This window comes from Squalius cephalus, assembly GCF_949319135.1.
Source record: "Squalius cephalus genome assembly, chromosome: 3".
Lineage (NCBI taxonomy): Eukaryota > Metazoa > Chordata > Actinopteri > Cypriniformes > Leuciscidae > Squalius > Squalius cephalus.
The window spans coordinates 11,822,223-11,840,910 of record NC_137124.1 but is presented as its reverse complement, the minus strand read 5'-3'; the positions used below and the strand labels follow the sequence as shown (position 1 = coordinate 11,840,910).

The following is an 18,688-nucleotide window of genomic DNA, read 5'->3' as shown; positions in this document are numbered from 1 at the left end:
AAAATGTCAAGGCAAATTTGATTTCTCATGTCATGACCACTTTAATTAAAGTTTACGAGGGCACCTGAGTAAAAAAATGATTATCTGCGCGGATAAATCATTTATAATGAATACTGCAATATTAGATTAAAAGAAATGGTCAATTATGATTTCATGGTGACTTTAAGTCAGTGGTTATCAACCAGGGGGCCTCCGCAAAGTTACAAGGGGGCCTCAAGATGACTTTAAAACAAAACAAAACACACATTAAAATAAGATAAAATTACTAAAAATCAAGATATTTCTTATTTTATTCACACTCTTAACAACTAGGGTTCCCACCTCAGTCTTAAAAAAAAAAAAAAAACTGGTTATATGAGAAAGCCTAAGTATAAAGGTGTGATTTCAAGAATACTTGAATATTGTTGTGGACAATGGGGGGCTTTGGAGTCAAAAAGGTTGAGAACCACTGCTTTAAGTATTAGTGCTGTATTGTGTATTCAGTGATGAAGACATGCAAAGTTTGGCGAGTCTGATGAGTTTGAAGCAGTCTGACATTGGAAACCTGGAGGACTTCAATGACAGTGATGAAGAGGAGGACAAAAGACTGAGTGCAGCAGTGAAAATGGCCACTGCAGTAATAGGTAATACTGACATAAACTCCCAGTCTTATGTGCACATACTTATGCAACTTTAAGCTAAAACCAGAAGTTTGGAAGCAAGTTTAGAAACAGGCATTTCCTGTTCTAAAAAGGTTATTTGCAAGTTTTTATGCTTTGTTTCCTTTTTTTTAGGGGAATTGGCCAGGGGGTAGATAGCCTGGTGGTTGTCTGCTGTTTTTAGAACTGCTGTTTTTGGTCGTGTTGAGTTGATTTAATGTTTGCTCTAGTTTAATGCTGTATTTCAGATAGTAGAAGTAGCTCTTGCCATGACAAACATAGAATCTCAAAACATTTAGTCTCATTCACATTGTAGACTTTTTGTTATTCTTTTCTCAAATGGTCTCTTTCTTTTTCCTTCTGTCACTCTCTTTTGGCCTGTGCTCAGCTCCTCTTCCTCCTGCTAGGAGAATACATGACAAGGCCTGGAGACCTGCTGTAGACACGGGTCCCTCTGACACAGGTAGCTTACTAACTGCTCTGGCTGCTTTTTTCACTCGTCAATCTCATTTTTCATTTCCTTTACACTAGAATTAACATTTTAGTTTTGGTATGATTCAATTGAAGTATTATGGGATATCTATCTATCTATCTATCTATCTGAATACATTTTATATTTATAATATCTAATAGATAAATCATGGGTTTTTCACCTTTAAGTAATACAAAGCCAAAGTTGGGGTTGTTTTTACATTTAAGTGCACTTTAGTTTATATTAGTTTAGTTGTGTAAATTAAACAATATTGTTACTACTTCTAAAACCCAAAACCAAAGATATCACGAATATCACACCAACCATTTCAAACTGAATAGATTCTTGTTTCACGTCATCTTTGTGTTTTATCAGATACCGAGAAATGCATTTCTAACTCGTGTTGCTATCCAGCATTTGGATAGACTGGATTCTTGGGCTTGTTTTGTATCTGTCAGAGTCAGAAAGTGGGTGAAATTGCATAACACATTCCCATGACCTCAGCATACCAGAGATCATAACTTTGTGAATGTGAGAGTTTATCTGAGATCTGCATCTCTTCCTGGTTTCACTCATTGTCTTCTCTTCTGAATTATTCCTTGCTCATTTAAGTTCCTCTTTGTCTTTATGGAATAATTTTTTTTGGTCTGCTACCTCATAACTACATATCCACTCTTACTTCTTCTGTTTTTGTCTGTTCCTCTCCATGATCCTCATCATAATTTCTCTCAGCTCATTCTGAACCGGATCGGATGAGCTGTTCCTTCATTACACCTAACGTTCCTCTCCAGTACCCCCTGTCATGCACCGCTCTTGACCCTTCTGTCCCGATCATCTCCACTTCCCGTGTCCAACCCCTCCGTGCTGCCGGCAGTGTCCCGCAGACACGCGCCTCCCCGTACGCCTTCACTATACCTGCATTCATACGCGCTCATCCACCTGCCCTGCCCAAAATCTTCCATCCGCCGACTGGCTCAGGTACAAACACTCATCCACCCGGGGCCATGCAGCAGACCATCACCAGCAAGCAATTTTGCGTTTAAAAGACGTCTAATAGCCGTCCAAACACATCACAGACGTCTAGGCCAATACAAGGCGAAATCTGTGCTGTCAGTGAAAATTTAATAGACGTCTAAACCAGAGCCCAAGAATAAACTAGTCATCAATTAGATAACAAAGAAATGAAATGAGTGAAGAAATGAAACCAGACACCTTGTAATCACTGTTTACTTTGCTTACATGATAGAATATCGTACATATCGCAAGTTATTTTTGACATGTAACCAAATTCAAGGTTATTTTGTCTAGAAGTGGGTTACTCATAGCCGGACTATATCTGGTCTATTGTTAACCTAGACGGTGAAATGATGGCTATTGCTTGCTGTGTGCATCTCCAAAACTCATAGATCACCCACAAACTCACTCTACTGTGTTATTACTTACAGTACATGTTTTCATCATTAATCTATTTCGATGGTTTGGTTTAAAGGTGCATTAAGCAATTAATTACAAAAGATTTTAGACCTAAAAAACTGAATATTACCATGGAAACACATTTTCGCCTTAGAGTAAATAAAATAAAATAACTTAATACACCAGAGTTTAAAAGTTTGGGGTCGGTAAGATTGTTTTATTGTTTTTTAAAAGAAGTCTCTTATGCTCACAAAGGCTGCGTTTCTTTGATCAATGTTTGTTCTATTATATTTTAAAATGTAATTTATTCCGATGTTGGCAGTGCTGAAATTTTCAGTCCAGTCTTCAGTGTCACATGATCCATCAGAAATCATTCTTGAATGCTGCTTTTGTGCTCAAGAATTTATTTATATTTGATCAATTTTGAATATATTGCTTTTTTCAGGATTGTTTGAATATAAAGTGCAAAAGATACAGCATTTATTAAGTATTAAACTTATTAACCCTAAATTTTCGGAACCAAGTGTGTCTCATAAAGTCTCTATATCTTGCAATCACAAGTTTATATCTCACGGTTTGACTTTATATCTTACATTTTGACTATTTCTTATTCTTAACTGAATTTTATGCTGAATATCTACATGAAATTCCTGCATGAATAACTGCATAAAATTCTCAAGACCGTTATTTTTAAATAGCGTAAGAGACTTAAACAAGAAATTTATTAGAAATGATTGTTTCTGAAATGGTTTCTTATTCTGGAGAGGTATCATGTTTTGAACATTTATACAATTCGTTTTTTTACATTATTGACTTCTAGGATCATTAAAAGGAGTCTTAATTGACTTTTGGAAAACTGCCCCTTATAAACAACAAATGAATTTTATGGCTGCTGTTCAATTCGCAACAGCCTGCTCCCCATAGCAACTGATGAAGCACTCTGTGAATTTGTTCATCAAACTAGCTATATATTCAGCTCCTGACTTTGACCATTCTTGCTCTGTCACAACTTGATCTAATGAACCTCATTTACTTTAATATAATGCGTGTTTTTTGCCTTCATTAAAACACACACATCAACAGATTTACAAAAGCTGTAGCTTTACTTTCTTTTTCCTTTTTTCTCCCCTCTACCTCTCCTCATACTGTCGTTTTTCCTTCTTCCTATAAGTTGCTGTAACTGTCCCTCAAAGGCCGTCTGGAGGTCTTGCTAACTCTGAGTTACTGGAGAGCAGTCGCTCTGCTGAGGGCGGTTCAGTCCCTCTCCCGCAGTCCCTCTCTTTTCTTCCTGTGAATAGCATGCCCATCTCTCGTTCCTCGTCTTCTTCTGCTCAATCCTCCTCATCCCCACAGCAGACCCCTCTTCCTGATGTTACCCAGACAGGTAATGAGTGTTGCCCGAAAAGATAGTGGCTGTAGCTTGTAAATAATTGTTTTGTAGCTGGAATTAAAGGCACAACATGTAAGATCTTTGGATTAAAATATCCATAAACCACTAGAAAAGTGTTATATATTTTGATGACTTGTGTACTTTATCCGAAGTGTTTTCAATAATGTTTTAATCTAGAGAAATCAGTGACGTCATATCTGCGCTACCCTTAATTTCCGTTTTTACTTCCGTAGAAACCATGGAAACACCAAAGACGCTTTAATATATTATGTGTTTTATTAGACAAGTGAGCAACTGTTTGAATTCCTTTATTGACAGAAAATGAACCATTGTTATAAAGCTCAACATGGTTAGTCTTATTGTTTGAATCTTGTTTTCTTGATTTACCGCGAATAACATGTTTGTACTTCAGAGACAACTCTATTTTGTCAAGTAGCTAACATAGCATAATCAGAAAGAGCTTTATTTGTAGTAACCGTAATACAGCATTTCTCCACCATACAATATATTTTTTAAATATGAGTATTAATTCAGCATTTCCGTCTGTTTCATGAGAATGAGATCAAATAATGTTGATTTAAGTGATCAAACGTAACTGTAAACAAGTTAAAGTTCAGGGAAGAAGGAGGCTGACATTAAATGTAACTTTAATTGTAAAATAAAAATAAACAACAAAACGAAAAAGGAGCGGCAGCAGTCGATTGCGGCATATGAGCATAATAATAAAAACAGAATTGTAAAATGTCCGAGGCTCTCGGCCCCGCCCTGCCTCATACCACAGTAATGTTAATAAAACTTTAATACATTAGCTCATCCATGAACATGATTTCTGCCTGAGTCTCGTCGGATAGCTTTCCATCGGCTGTAGATTCCACACTCATTCATGGCGTCATCAAGCTACGCCTTTGTTATTGTTTTGAATAATCGACCTCTAGTGGCGAAACTTACAGACTGTGCCTTTAACTGTGTAACGTATTTTTGCGATCTTGTTTTCTTCAATATTCTCCTTTCTGTCTCGTATTTTTGTCCCCTGATTTAGCCACTTTATCTGCTGCTCGTAGCAAGACCTCGAGACCTCACAGCTTCCCCTCTTCTCGCTCCTCCCCTTCTGTTTTTGAACCCTCCTCCTTTGATTTTGGCTCCTCCCCTCATGGTTCAATGGCTCAACCTGCTCCACGGGCCTCAAAAATCTACCGCGCCTCATTGGCTGAGCCAGGCTCCGCCCTCACAAAGCCCTCGAGCATGCCCTCTGCCACTGAGACAGGTACATGGGCATGTTCGTATTTAACACCATTTTTAAGTGAGATGGAATTTGATTTTAAAGTTCGTTTTGAACCCACACTTTTCATATTTGGTACCTAGCATTCTAAAAAAAAAATATTTCTAAAAAGATGCATATTCGCTGTTAGGACCTCATGAATTCAAAATAAGAGATTCATGGCTTTTAGTCCATGTCTGTTAGCTTTAAGGCTTGGATACTCTTAAAACTTGAATCAAATTTGACCAGATACACTACCGTTCAAATTTTTGGTAAGATTTATGTTCTTGAAAGAGTCTCTCTTGTTCAACATGCCTGATTTATTTGATAAAAAAATGCTGTAAAAACGGTAATATTGTGAAATAGAAAAAAATCTATTGTTATTCTATTTTCATTTTAAAAATAGAATTAGAATGGAATTCAAAATTCCATTTATTCCTGTGATAACAAAGCTGAATTTTCAGCTCCAGTCTTCAGTGTCACATGATCCTTCAGAAATCAATCTAATATGCTATTTTTTTTCTCAAGTTACATTTCCTGTTATTATTATCAATGTTGAAAATATTATGAATGCGTAATATTTTTGTGGAAACTGTGATGCATTTTTTTCAGAATTGTTTCATTAATAGAAAGTTCAACAGAACAGCATTTATTTGAAATAGTAATCTTTGGTAACATTATAAATGTATTTTTATCTTTCTTCTCCCTCTTTTGCCCCTTGTATCCCTGTCTGTTTATACATGCACTCTGTCATTCATTAACCTCTGTTATTTACCATGATCAACACCAGCATCTTGGCAAAAAGAGTGGAGGTCTCCCAAGCTGCACCCTTCTCTGTGTCCTGCTCCCTTCACCTCTGCAGAACATATTAACCCGCAGCGTCATCCAAACTCTATTAAGTCCTCACTTCCTGCATTGTCTTCATCCCATGTGCTTCCTCAACCAATGGACGTTTCTGCTATTACTCCCAATCCTGGTGTAACGTCTCCCAGTGTAGCTCCTTCCTCTGAGATGCTCAGTGCCGAGTCTGTCTCTACTTCTGGCTCTCAAACCATGTCCGCTGCCATCCTCGCTCCTCCTTCAGCATCATTGATTTCTCTCTCTATTGCTCCTGCTGCCTCATCTAGTTCTCGGTCCACCCCTTATCCCTGTGTTTCTCCTCATCTCGCTGTTTCTGGTGCTCCTCTATGCTCCTCTCCTGATGTTGGTCCTGTGGTCACAGCATCTGTTGTCTCTGACTCAGGTAGAGAACAAACAAAGACTCTAGGACGACTGTTCTAAACTCGTTTGCATGTGTTAAACTAATGAAATGATCAGTTTTCATCTGTTGAGTTTAAGATGAAAACATTCATCTGCATTGTGAAAGGGTTTCGGATGCCCTTTCAATGGAGCATGAATATTGTGAGAGCTCTAATCCTCACTGTCTGAGTCAAGCATAGTTCATATTTTTAAAGGAATAGTTTATTCAAAAATGAAAATTGTCATCATATACTCACCCTTATAATATTCCAAAGCTGTTGCCTTTGTAAAAGAAAGGAATGAAATGAGCCTATGGCAGTAAAATGATGACAAATACCTTTAAAACAAAAAAAGTATTTTGAATCACATGAAAAAAAAAACCCAATACATTGCATTAACAGTGCTTGCATTTTAATCAGTGATATTTTATTATCGAGTTACTTTTTTTTTTTTTCATTATAGTTTATTTAGTTTTCATTTTTGTATTTTCTGTTTTCATTTTAATGTCAGTTAAAGTATTAGTAATTTATTTGTTTGCCATTTTAATTTTTTTTTTTTTTATGTAAATGTGGTTTGTATTTATTTTTATTTCAGTTTTAGTTATTTTATTACATTGTTAAACTAAATTAAAATTAGAAAATTTGCTTTGGCACATAGCTGAAATAAAGTTTACGTTGTTTATATTTTATTTCAAGTAACACAATAAATGGTTTTAGTTTAATGGTTTTAGTTAACTTTAATAACCCTAATTTAATGCATTGCATTTTCAAAAATTGCAATTTTGGTGCTCTAAGCGATGTCGGGTGACGTCACTTCTTGTTGACGTTCAAAGTATTGTCAAACAAAACGGAGGCTAGCTCGACCCTCCCTCCTCCTCATCCCGTCCCCTCCCTCCCGTGCTTCCTGAAACAGTCATGAACCATTTAGAAAAACCAAACTGAATTTACCCTCCTGTCCAGCAAAAACCGAGCCACCCGAATGTCGGATTGGAAGCCCTTCTGCCGGCGGAGTTCTCGCCACCTTTTGAACGCTTTTCCGATGTAAATTCGGGACTTTGCGCGTTCCTTCTCCTTTTCTCTATTTTGTTTGTTCATCGGAACGTCATCTCTTTGGTCGTGTGTCGGCCATTTCAAAATTCTCAAGAATACAAATTCTTATCGTCAGTCGTTGTCGTTGTCTAGGACACCTCTCCTCTAGCTAACTTCCCTCTTCATGCTTCTCTCTCCTCCACTCCCCACACCCCCCTTAATGTGCACCCCCCCAACCCCCACCCCCAAATCATTCTTGTCAGTTATTGGCTGGAACACTGTTTGTTATGTTTCGTGGTCCAGGCTGGGCCAGTTTGTTTTTCTTGCCGTTTGTGGACCCTGGGCTGTCTACAGAGACCGTGTTTTTTTACAGTGTGTTCAGGGGACCGGCAGCTAGCGGATAGTGAGGAGATGTTTGCTGGATGTGACAAAAAATGTTTTGGCCTAAAAAACGTGTGACATCGCTTAGAGCACCTTTAATGAAATTGTTTCCACAGATTCAGTAGATATTCATCGTTGCACATCTGGGAACTGTAGGAATAGCCGTAGAGTACAGATGCATAATCTCCATCTGCTGTTAGTCAGCCTCACCAGCAGGTTTTGTGTTAATTTGTCATTATTTTACTTCCATGTGAGCCTGAAAAAAAGTAAAAAGACAGTTTTTGGGTGAACCCAAACCCTTTAATTGGTTTCCTCTCTGCACTCATCTCCTCCTTCTCCATTCTTCCTTTGTAATCATTCTCTCCTTTTTCTATCATCTTCCTTTCTCATCTGGTCATTGCCAACCTCAGAGCCTCTCCCAGAGGTCCAGACGTCCGAATGGAGACATCAGGTTGTGCCCACAGTGTTTAGACCTAATGTGCGCAGGCCAATAGCCCCTTCTCCTGTAGATGCCCCAACCTCTCCTTTCATTCTTCCTTCACCCTCTTCCATGATCCCTGACCCCCACATTTACACCCAAACATCCACTGTAGCCCCTGTTATTGCCTCCATTTCAATCCCTTCCTCTGACTCACTCACAGGTACATATGTTGGTCTGAACCTTTTATATGTGTGTGTTCATATTGTCATTGTGTGTTTTACATTGATCAACAGATTGAAACATGGCTTGAGCTAGTGAGATCTGTTTTAGATTACACTCCAACATTGCTTGCATAACAACACAGGGTCAGAAGGGCCACACATTCCTTTCTTCCCAGTGGATTACATACATCCATCATAACTATAAAACTGCTAAAACAGTCCGTATTTCTGACTAACTGTTACAATGTTTTGACACTAGCAACATTCAGTTAAACTATAGTTATTTTAAACTAGTTTTTGAGTATTACTGGTATTCTAGTGTTGCTTTTCTCATAAGCATACAGGAGTTTCAATAGTACAAAAAGAGAAATGAAACTGGGTTATTAATAACAATCAGATGACTCGTATGCAATTAGTCTTAAATTACATGATGTTATGCCCCCTGGAGGACACATGAAAAAAAACCTACTTAGTAACACCCTACTGTTCAAAAGTTTGGGGTTGGTTGGTATTTATGTTCTCCAGGGCTGCATTTATTTGATCAAAAAATACAGTGCAAACAGTAATATTGTGAAAGATTGCATGATTTACAAAAAACTGTTTTCTATTTTAATATACTGCAAAAAGTAATTTATTGCTGTTATGGCAAAGCTGAATTTTCAGTATCATTACTCCAGTCTTTAGCGTCACATGATCCTTCAGAAATCATTCTAATATGCTGAAAAGAAAGATCAAAATAACAGAATTGATTTGTATCGTAAAATTATACATTTCTTTATTCAGCATTCTTGCTGAATGAAAGTATTGTCTTTAAAGAAATCTTACTGACCGCAAATAATTGAACATATCACAACAGATGCATGGTTCACATGATAAATTGATTAAAAAAAATTATAGGATTATTTGATGAATAGAAAGTTCAAAATAGCAGCTTTACATGAAATCATTTTGTCACATTATAAATGACTTTACTGTCACTTTTGATCAATTGAATGCATTATTTAAAGAAAAGTACTGACCCAAACATTTGAACATTAGTGTATGCAGTATCACACGACTAAGAGTGTTGTATGAAATAATAATAAATTGATAAATACTGATCTTGCAAGCAGATGTGTACCTTAATAAACTTGTACAAGGCTTGAGCTTTCTCTAAATTCCATATTGTGTGCTGTGTTAACTTTAGCAGATGGAAAAGATAATGCATCAGTAGAATGCTTGTTGAATGATGCCTCATCTTTTGCGCTTAATATTTTGTAAAAGATATAACAAATTATACTGTATATTATAATAAATATATTATATTTATATTTCAGAGACACACAGACAGTTAAGTGTACTACCAGAAGAGGAATATCCCAATACTGTGTCTACTGGTGAGTATTCACTACAGCTGCTCTTAGTGCTATTGATTAAATAAAAAAAATAAAAAAAAATAAGACATATTAGTAATTCTTTTGTGATCGCTGTGTGAATATCTCTGCAGCTGATGAGGATGCAAGCGCAAAACCTTCAGATGTTCCTCAGTACCATGAACCTCACCCTCGCAGAGCCGGAGTCATCAGTATAGCCAGCCAAAGACCAAACAACTCTATGGACAAGCAACGGCCTGTTTTTGGACTTGAGGTTGTACGGCCTGCAAGAGGGTGAGTATTATGCAGAAAATTGGTTGATGTCAATAGCAAGTGCATTGATGGAGTGAAGTTGTTTGTTGACAGCAGCAATGCACTGAATTTGGTATCAATACCTGGAATACTTTAGTGTTGCATTTACTACTATGGATGACTTTATTGTGAACAAAAACACTTTTTTTTTTTTTTGGATGCAAAAATAACCTAATGTATTTTTTGTTTTTTATATATTATTATTTTATATAAATATTATTATTTCTATTATTTATTTATTTTCATTCTTTATTTTATTTTATATATTTTATTTTCTTATTTTATTGTATTTCATTCTTTATTTTACTTTATTTTTTTTATTTTATTTTTATTATTATTTTCTTATTAATATTGTATTGTATTTTATTTCATTCTTTATTTATTTATTTATTTATTTATTTATTTATCCATCCTGAATGGGTTTTCCTGTATTGCATACATTTTTATGATCACTTACATTTGTGAGGACTTTAACCCTGCATTAAAACCAAAATGATATAAATTTAGTTTTTTTTTTTTTTTTTAACTACCCACAAGGTGACTAAAGCAACAAACCAGTTTTGAATTTCATAGAAATGGTTATTGACATTTTGAGGCCATTGGGTTTCTTTGGTGTAAATTCAGGGTTAAAGTCCCTTAATTTGCTTTTTGTATTAGTTTGCATGTTAAAACACAAGTTGCACTGTGATGAATGGAGGAAAAAATAATGAATGAGCATTTCTATCTTCATACCAAGCGGGGCATGAAACAATTGTTGTTTAAAATTGGTTTAAAATGACTTTGCATTTCAGCATGGTGTTTCATTAACACTATTCATTCAGAGAAATGTAATTGACATTGGTTTAAGGGAATGCCATGCAGTATAATTTAAACTTTTCCTTGGTATCATCTCAGCACACCTCAGTTCTGATGTGTTTTCTTCTTAGACCAGAGAGTATGACCTCTCTGCTGCCCACTGACCATATGTCACCCAATGTCACTGATGTCCCACATTTTGAGCTGCCAAAACCAGAGCTGTCTGAAACCGATAGAGTATCCACTACTGAAGCCCTCGAAACTGTCCCAGAACCTGCTGCAGCCCCTACATTCACCGCCCCATTAACTAAGGTCCAGATCAATCAGTCAGAGATTTCACAGAGCTCTGCTGAGCAGGTCGTTTTACTCTCAGCTGCACATGAGCAGACAGAAGACAAGATGATTCCTTGTAAAGACAAAACGGAGCCGTTTCGAAGTAGCTTTCAATCAGCGGAAATACAAGAGCAAGAAAAATCTGTGCCACAGCTCCTCTCAAATCCAGAAATGTCCCAGTCAGATCAAATTGATGAAGGGTAAGTATGTTCTGCATGCGTCCGTCAAATTTGCTAGCATATAGTTACTGTGTTACATTTGATGCTTATTATGCTATATTAATATAAAAGACATATACTGTATGTGTTGCGGTCCATTCGCTTATTATTATTCATAAATCCATTTTACATCCTCCCTCTGATCTCTGTTCTAATGTCCCTGTCCCTCAGCGCCAAAAGCATGGCCGCTTTGCTGCCCTCTTGCCCAAAAGTATCACATTCTCCTTGGTCACCATCCATATTGGCTGATAATACAGTTGAAAATCAAAAAGGAGACTTGTTTGTAGATGGACTACCTAGAATGAACCAGGAATTCAGTGTTCTCCCCGTCTGCAAGAAAGCACATGAAGGAGAAAAAGCTAATGTCGACAGTACTCCATCTGTTCCCAGCATGATGTATCTTCTTCCAGCCTGTCCGAAAACTGCTTTTGTTCCTGGGATGCCATCTATTAACTTTCAAGACACTAAGTGGCCTTGGGAGGGGTCTGTGAAGATACTGAAAGAGTACATTCAAAAAGAGAAACCAGCAAAATGTATTCAAGATATGGATTGCTCATTGTATGACCGGATCCCTTTGGAAAATATGATATCACTACATTTAACTTGCCCAAGAACTGCCAGCATCCCTGGATTTCCATCTTTGCCTTACAATATGGTCAGTATTCTACCATTATGTCCAGATGTCTCTGTAGTTCCAGGTTTTCCTTCAAGATATCCAATCACTTGCACAGATGAAATCTGGCCTAAAGAGAATTTAGTATTTTATTTTAAGAAAAGTAAGGAACTGATTTTGCCAGCATCTTCAATGAAGGTGGATTTTGAAACTGCAAGAAATATGGTTGCATTGAGGTCATCTTGTGCTGAAGCACCCAAGATTTCAGGATTTCCATCTGCTCCAAAACCAGTTACACCAAGTATGGTCAGGATTTCACCATGTTGTCCTAAAGTTTCCTGCATTGCTGGATTTCCATCTACAAAAGATCTTGGTAGTCAAAATATAATCCAACAATGGCCATCCAACAATGAAACATCTCTGATAATAGCACAAAAGAACCAGTCCAGTTTGCCTCAAGTTGTAAACATACTGAAAGAGGACCAGTTAATCGGGATAGTAAGCTTAGTACCATCTTGCCCAAGAAAAGCGAGGACTCCTGGTTTTCCATCTGCACCAAAACGAAAACAAGACACTACATTCTGTATGACAAAACTCCTACCTTCATGTCCAACAGCCTCTTGTGTCCTTGGAATATCAACTATACAAATTCTTCCAAGCACATCAGATTCACTTAAGGAGTGGCCAAAGGACATTAAACCATTTTGGATGAAGACACTAACATCTCAGCCATGTCATTTAATCTGTCCATATCCAGCTCAGTATGAAGTTACAGAAAACAAATCTATTTTTAACAATATGCTGTCATTGATACCATCTTGCCCTAGAAAAGCAAGAACACCTGGATTTCCTTCTGCACCGTGGCTCATGCCTAAAACACAAATAACGTCTGGTACTCTGTCAACATGCCCTCAGACAGCTAACACTCCAGGCTTCCCCTCTTTAGACCCAAGCAAAATTGATGAGGCTATGGTAAATAATTGGCCTTTTAAGGAGAAAGCCTTTTTTGTGAGAAGGTGTTCGCCAATGTTCTCATCTGACAGGTTAAACATTTATCATCAGAACAAAGAGAGTTTTAAAGAAATGTATGCTATTTTGCCAAGTTGTCCAGTGAAAGCAAGTGTTCCTGGCTTTCCATCTGCACCAAAGCCCAAACTAATGCTTTATCTTTTCCCTTCTTGCCCAACATTTTCAAATGTGCCTGGGATGCTATCAAGTGTAATATCTGAAGTGGAATTACAGTGGCCTGAAAATGAAAGGCCATTATGGGTTAAACAATTAAGCAGAAAATGTCAGTCCATGCAAGCCATTCCACCTCAGTACAGAGAAATGAATGATAAAGCTATCATTAGGGATATGGTAGCTTTGCGCCCAACTTGTGCAACCAGTGCTAAATTACCCGGCTTCCCATCTGCCCCAAGACTAAAAACTGAGAAGGCGGCACCAGATATGGTTTCCCTCATGCCATCTTGTTCACATTTTACAAAAGTATTAGGTATGCCATCTGTTGATTTTGGAAATGAAGCAATGGATTCAAGTGCATGGCCTGTGAATGCAAAGCAACTGTACAGGAGGACCTCAAAGAATGAGTCTGATATGGTATGTTCTTCCTTAATAAACTTGAATCAAACAAATGACAATCACCTGAATTCAGACATAGAAGACATGGCCATGATGCTGACATCCTGTGCAAAGCAGTCTAGTGTCCCTGGCTTTCCATCCACATATTTTGAATCTCCACATATTCTTAATCAGACAAATAATAGCCAAGTGTCAATAGAAGATGTTTGCCATAAACAAGAAACTTCGACTCTGCTTGGTCCAGCAGAAGTTGAAATGGACCTGTCCAGTGCAAAACAGTCTGGCAGTAGTTATGCATTAGAGAAGACCAAGGAGAATGTGAACTTTTGGGCAAGGTGTGAGGAAGGACAAAAGGGAATTCTGGAGAGGGGGTAAGTTCAGAAGTTCAGAAGTTCATTTTGTATTGCTTATCAGTGGATAGTGCATGAAATACTTTGACACTTGTTTCTAGGAAAATGCATTTCAGAATGTGGCACTCCATACCAGACATGCCACTATTACTGACTGTTAAGGAGAGGTGAGTTTTACAAGGAAACATAAGATAGAGTATTAATTTATTGCTTTGCCTTGCCCTAATTGCATCAGAATTTGTCCATCTACATAACATTTATCTACTGTTCTCTTAAAGGCATAGTTCACCCCAAAAGGAAAAATGCTGTTCCAAACCTGTATGAATTTCTTATTTAGTCAGTAGACCCTACATAGTTGACCCTTTCATTTTTTGGGTCAACCATGCCTTTAAAATGATAAATGCATTATGGTGTGAAAACTAGGCACAGCAAATGATGTGTAGTGAAGACAATTTAGGCCTGCTGTAGTTGTCAAGCCCATCAATTAGTTCATGAAGTGTTCAGGAGGACACGTTCATTGAAACACTTAATTGGCTGCCAGCAAATGGAATGATGCATGCAGTCAAATTGTCTTGTATTGTCATATGACATCTGATTATATGCTTATTTTTCTCAGCTGTCAAAGCATAAGTGCTCAGATTCCACCTTCTGAAAACTACGGAGACACTCTGACTGAAAACGTGGACGTGGTTGAAGGTATATTATGGGAAGCACAAGACAGAACAGAACAGTTTGTTGACGCTTTACAGAAAGAAGAAGAGACTACAGAAGATCACAATAGTCTGGTCCCTTCTACAGCAAAAGATCGACCTACAGGACTGCAACAAGAGTGTGTACCAAACATGGTATATCTTCTCCCATCATGTCCACTGTTCTCAAGAGTTTTTGGATGTCCATCTACAGCGCTGTCAAGCATATGCAAAACAGACCTAATCAACTGGCCAACTGATTTAAGTATAATTTGGGATGAGCCATGTAGATCAACCAAAAATATTTTGTTTATGCCATATTTGGACAAAAACCTCTTTGAGGCAAAAATGGTGTCCCTGGCGTCCACATGTCCAGATGAAGCAAGAATTCCTGGCTTTGCATCTGCTAAAAGACTCACAGAGGCCCCATGTCCATCTTGCCCAGAAACATCCATTGTTGTTGACACATCTTCACAGACCCCAGTTCCAGAAGAAAAGCATCACGAGGAGTGGCTGAGCATTGAAACATCATTATTGGAAGAACTTCCTGAGCCAAAGCAAGACATCGATAGCCCATTTGAGTATTTAGAGATGCCTGTAATGATGGTGGCCACAGTTCCAACTTCACCACTTAATCCTGATTTCCCATCTGCACCAAACAGTGAAGAAATAATTACTCAATCGTGTGATAAATTAGACATTCAAGAGTCTACAGTTGCTGATTCTAAACAAAGGGATGATTCCAAGCCTGCAAATGAGATATTAAACTTCATTTCTGAAAACGCTGTTCAAATTCCAGATTCTACCCCTGAAACCCAAATTGAGCCAAATATGTTGGAGCTTCTCCCATCCTGTCCATTGCTTTCTAGAATCCCTGGATGTCCATCTCTAAGGGTCCTTGAAGGCAAGGAGTGCATTAGTGATCAATCAGAAATCTTTTGCAATTTACTCAAAGATAGACAGACTGGTATTTTTGATCCCAGTACAGATGAAAAAGACTTACAGATTATAGCTCTGGCACCAACATGCCCACAAGCATCATGCATTCCTGGCTTTCCATCTAGACCACATCCTAAGTCACAGATGGAGCCGAACATGCAAACAATTTGTCCCTCTTGCCCAAAGGTTTCAAATATAGCTGGTTGTCCGAGCATCCGGATCCCAAAGACGTCCAATTGGCCTATGAGTACAGTCATTTTGTGGTCAAGTCAATTAAAGAAACTCCCTGTTGTTTTGGACATGGACAAGAAATGCAAAGAAAATGGTCATAGAATGTATGCTCTGGCACCTACATGTCCATCAGTTGTCTGTATTCCTGGTTTTCCATCTGTGCCCGAACCAATAATGCTTTTTATGCTTCCAGCTTGCCCAGAGAAGTCAAATGTTATTGGATTTTCTTCTAAAAGAGAGCATTTAGATTGGTCTATTGACAAGAAAACATTGTGCAATGCATCTTTAAAAAAACAACCTGTTGTTCTTGTTGACAGAGTAGATTGGCTCAGTGAATTAACTAAAATAATGTTTGCACTGGCTCCAACCTGTCCATCAAAGGCAAGAATACCAGGATTTCCATATGCACCTAAGCGCAAAGCTACACTTCCTCCCAATATGGTTCATCTTCATCAGTGTGTTCCGAAGGCTTCAAGAATCATGGGATTCTCATCAAATGAGAGAATAAACACAGGACCATGGTTTGCAGATGAAACACCCCTCTTGGAGAGGCCATTGAGAACCAGATCAGAACTGCTTTTCCAGTTAAATTTAGCAACTCCCTATGAAGAAATAGACAAATATATTTTGCAGAGGATGTTTACACTAGTGCCCACCTGCCCGAGAGAAGCATGCATACCTGGTTTTCCCTCTCTTCCTCAGGTTAAAGTGGAGGGCTTCTATCTCAGTAAAGAACCAGACATAGTCAGCATTTTGCATTCTTGCCCAATGCTCTCTTGTATAGTAGGTGTTCCTACAGTAAAACCTATGCCCATAGAAGAGTCTCAAGAAAGGATATGGTCCGCTCAGAAGCCCATATGGGTCAAACCTCTTAAAGAAAGACCAGGGTTTTTTTTAAGTTGTACAAAGGATTATGAAGAGTATTCAAACACTATGTTCTTGCTTACTCCTACCTGCCCTAATAAGGCCAGCAATTATGGTTTTCCATGCGCCAAAAGGCTAAAAAAAGAAGAGCATGTGATGCCATTTGTCTTGCCATCTTCTTCAGAAGCTTCATTCTCTGCAAATGATGAAATAGGTTTCAATAACCTGGCCACTGAAGTGTCATGTTCTCCTGTTGAAGCAAGGCTTCCTGATTTCCCACATGCTTCTACATTTGCAATTTGTCCATCAAGTCTACCACAAGAACACATTGAATTTGAGGCCAAATTTACTCAATACATAGAATCAGAAAGGAGCCAATCACTGGACATAACAGGAACTGGTAAGATACCCAACATTAGAGTGAGGCTTGAACATTGAACAAAATGTATTCTCCGAAATGTTACGATTTTTTTAAATGTATTTTTTGTTTAAGAAATAGGAAGTTTTCACAAGATGCCCTTGGTTGAAGGGTGAGTTACATAGCATGTTCTGTTGCTGCATTTGAAATAGATTAATTGTTTGATTTGCTTTACATAAATGCAGACCACATTTATTTTAGTAGTTATTTTACTTATATTATATTATATTTTCTTGACATTGTTTTGGCTTTATGGGAGCTGTATGCAAGCTTGTTCATGTAAAGACAACACCCATTGTGTCATTCAAAATAATCCAATAAAACATGCCTCAACATGATTTGAATTAACTGACTAATATATGACTTTCTTCACTAACACTATTATATCATCTCACTGTATGTTGTACACTAACATTTTTTGTGTGTACATGAGAGATACGCATGGTGCATGTGAATTGCATCACAGACCCTGCAGACTTCACTTTTAACTCGTGAACTATTCTGTATCAGTATTGAAAACCATCAGGAGAAGTTTCTTCTAGAGGAGCAACATGTCGGGGAGCAGTCCACTAGTAAAACCCATGATACCGCAGAGCCAGGAGAGACTGCTCAAATGTTAGGATGGGAGGTTTTGGAGGCAGATGATTCTTCCACAGAGAAAGAAGAATCTTCTGGTCTTGTTCAGAGTATAGTTGATGTCTTTCACAGAGGGTAAGATCGAATAACATAACTGAGTGAAAACATTGAGCATGTTGTGTTGGATTTTTGTTGGAGAAAAACACTTAAAATCTATGTAGGTCAATGTTTTTTTTAGTTTTGTAAGATTTAAATGTAATGAGAAATCAATAAAATGACTCCTAACCACATACAAATGTTTTCTTTTGTTGGAGCAATTTATTTTAATTTACAGTAATATCATATTTTGCATTTTATTGTTTGGAAAACCTTTTTTTTTTTTTTTTACTTTTAACATTTTAAGTGTTGCTTTCTTTTAGTTATGAGACCGTTGCAGCAATATTGCAGCCCTCTAGCTCTGGATCGGTAACGGACGCTTTAGATCCTCTCAACAGCCTTTCATACTCTGTGGATCTCGAGGGCAGCGGGACTCGCATAGCTAGTGGATGTTATCATTCATTGGAGGCAGCAGAGCCTGAGGTGTTCGATTCTGCTGAACCCTACATGTGGCGTTTGGTTAGTGGTTGTTCAGAAACATCACTGTCATCAAAAGAATCTGAAAGCTGGTTTGTTGAAGATGAAGAATTTTGCCTAATGAGGAAGTGGCCCCCCTTGACGGAGGCTGACCTTCATGAGATAACTAAAGAGGAGGATAACACACGTGCAGACTCATTGATACAAGAGGGTACAACTTATGTTCAAGAGGAAACCTGTAATGATGAGATTGTGAGAGAAAGTCAAATGTTTGAGGCATTGAGAGATGAGGTGTCAACCACAATATTTCAAGAGGAGGGGTGAGTTCATCAAGAGTGTTGCATCCCAACAACGACAGAGCCCTGCAAACAGCAGCATGGCTA

The 18,688-nt window shown here is 37.8% G+C and overlaps 1 protein-coding gene across 6 annotated transcripts in view; it reads left to right on the top strand.

Annotated features, from left to right (window-relative positions):
- Positions 1-18,688, top strand: part of ehbp1l1a (EH domain binding protein 1-like 1a) — a 37,888-nt gene that overhangs the window by 9,905 nt on the left and 9,295 nt on the right. The window contains exons 6-21 of one of the 6 annotated variants that reach the window (XM_079866709.1): positions 484-623; positions 1,027-1,101; positions 1,843-2,088; positions 3,695-3,907; positions 4,953-5,177; positions 5,962-6,414; positions 8,230-8,460; positions 9,778-9,837; positions 9,948-10,107; positions 11,052-11,453; positions 11,643-14,036; positions 14,117-14,182; positions 14,632-17,138; positions 17,238-17,268; positions 17,667-17,867; positions 18,152-18,625. In XM_079866709.1, coding sequence (XP_079722835.1) covers positions 484-623; positions 1,027-1,101; positions 1,843-2,088; positions 3,695-3,907; positions 4,953-5,177; positions 5,962-6,414; positions 8,230-8,460; positions 9,778-9,837; positions 9,948-10,107; positions 11,052-11,453; positions 11,643-14,036; positions 14,117-14,182; positions 14,632-17,138; positions 17,238-17,268; positions 17,667-17,867; positions 18,152-18,625 — 7,878 coding nt within the window. Of the gene's footprint in view, positions 1-483; positions 624-1,026; positions 1,102-1,842; positions 2,089-3,694; positions 3,908-4,952; positions 5,178-5,961; positions 6,415-8,229; positions 8,461-9,777; positions 9,838-9,947; positions 10,108-11,051; positions 11,454-11,642; positions 14,037-14,116; positions 14,183-14,631; positions 17,139-17,231; positions 17,269-17,666; positions 17,868-18,151; positions 18,626-18,688 lie in introns of all 6 variants that reach the window. The other 5 variants (XM_079866708.1, XM_079866710.1, XM_079866713.1 and 2 more) reach the window with 5 other exon arrangements.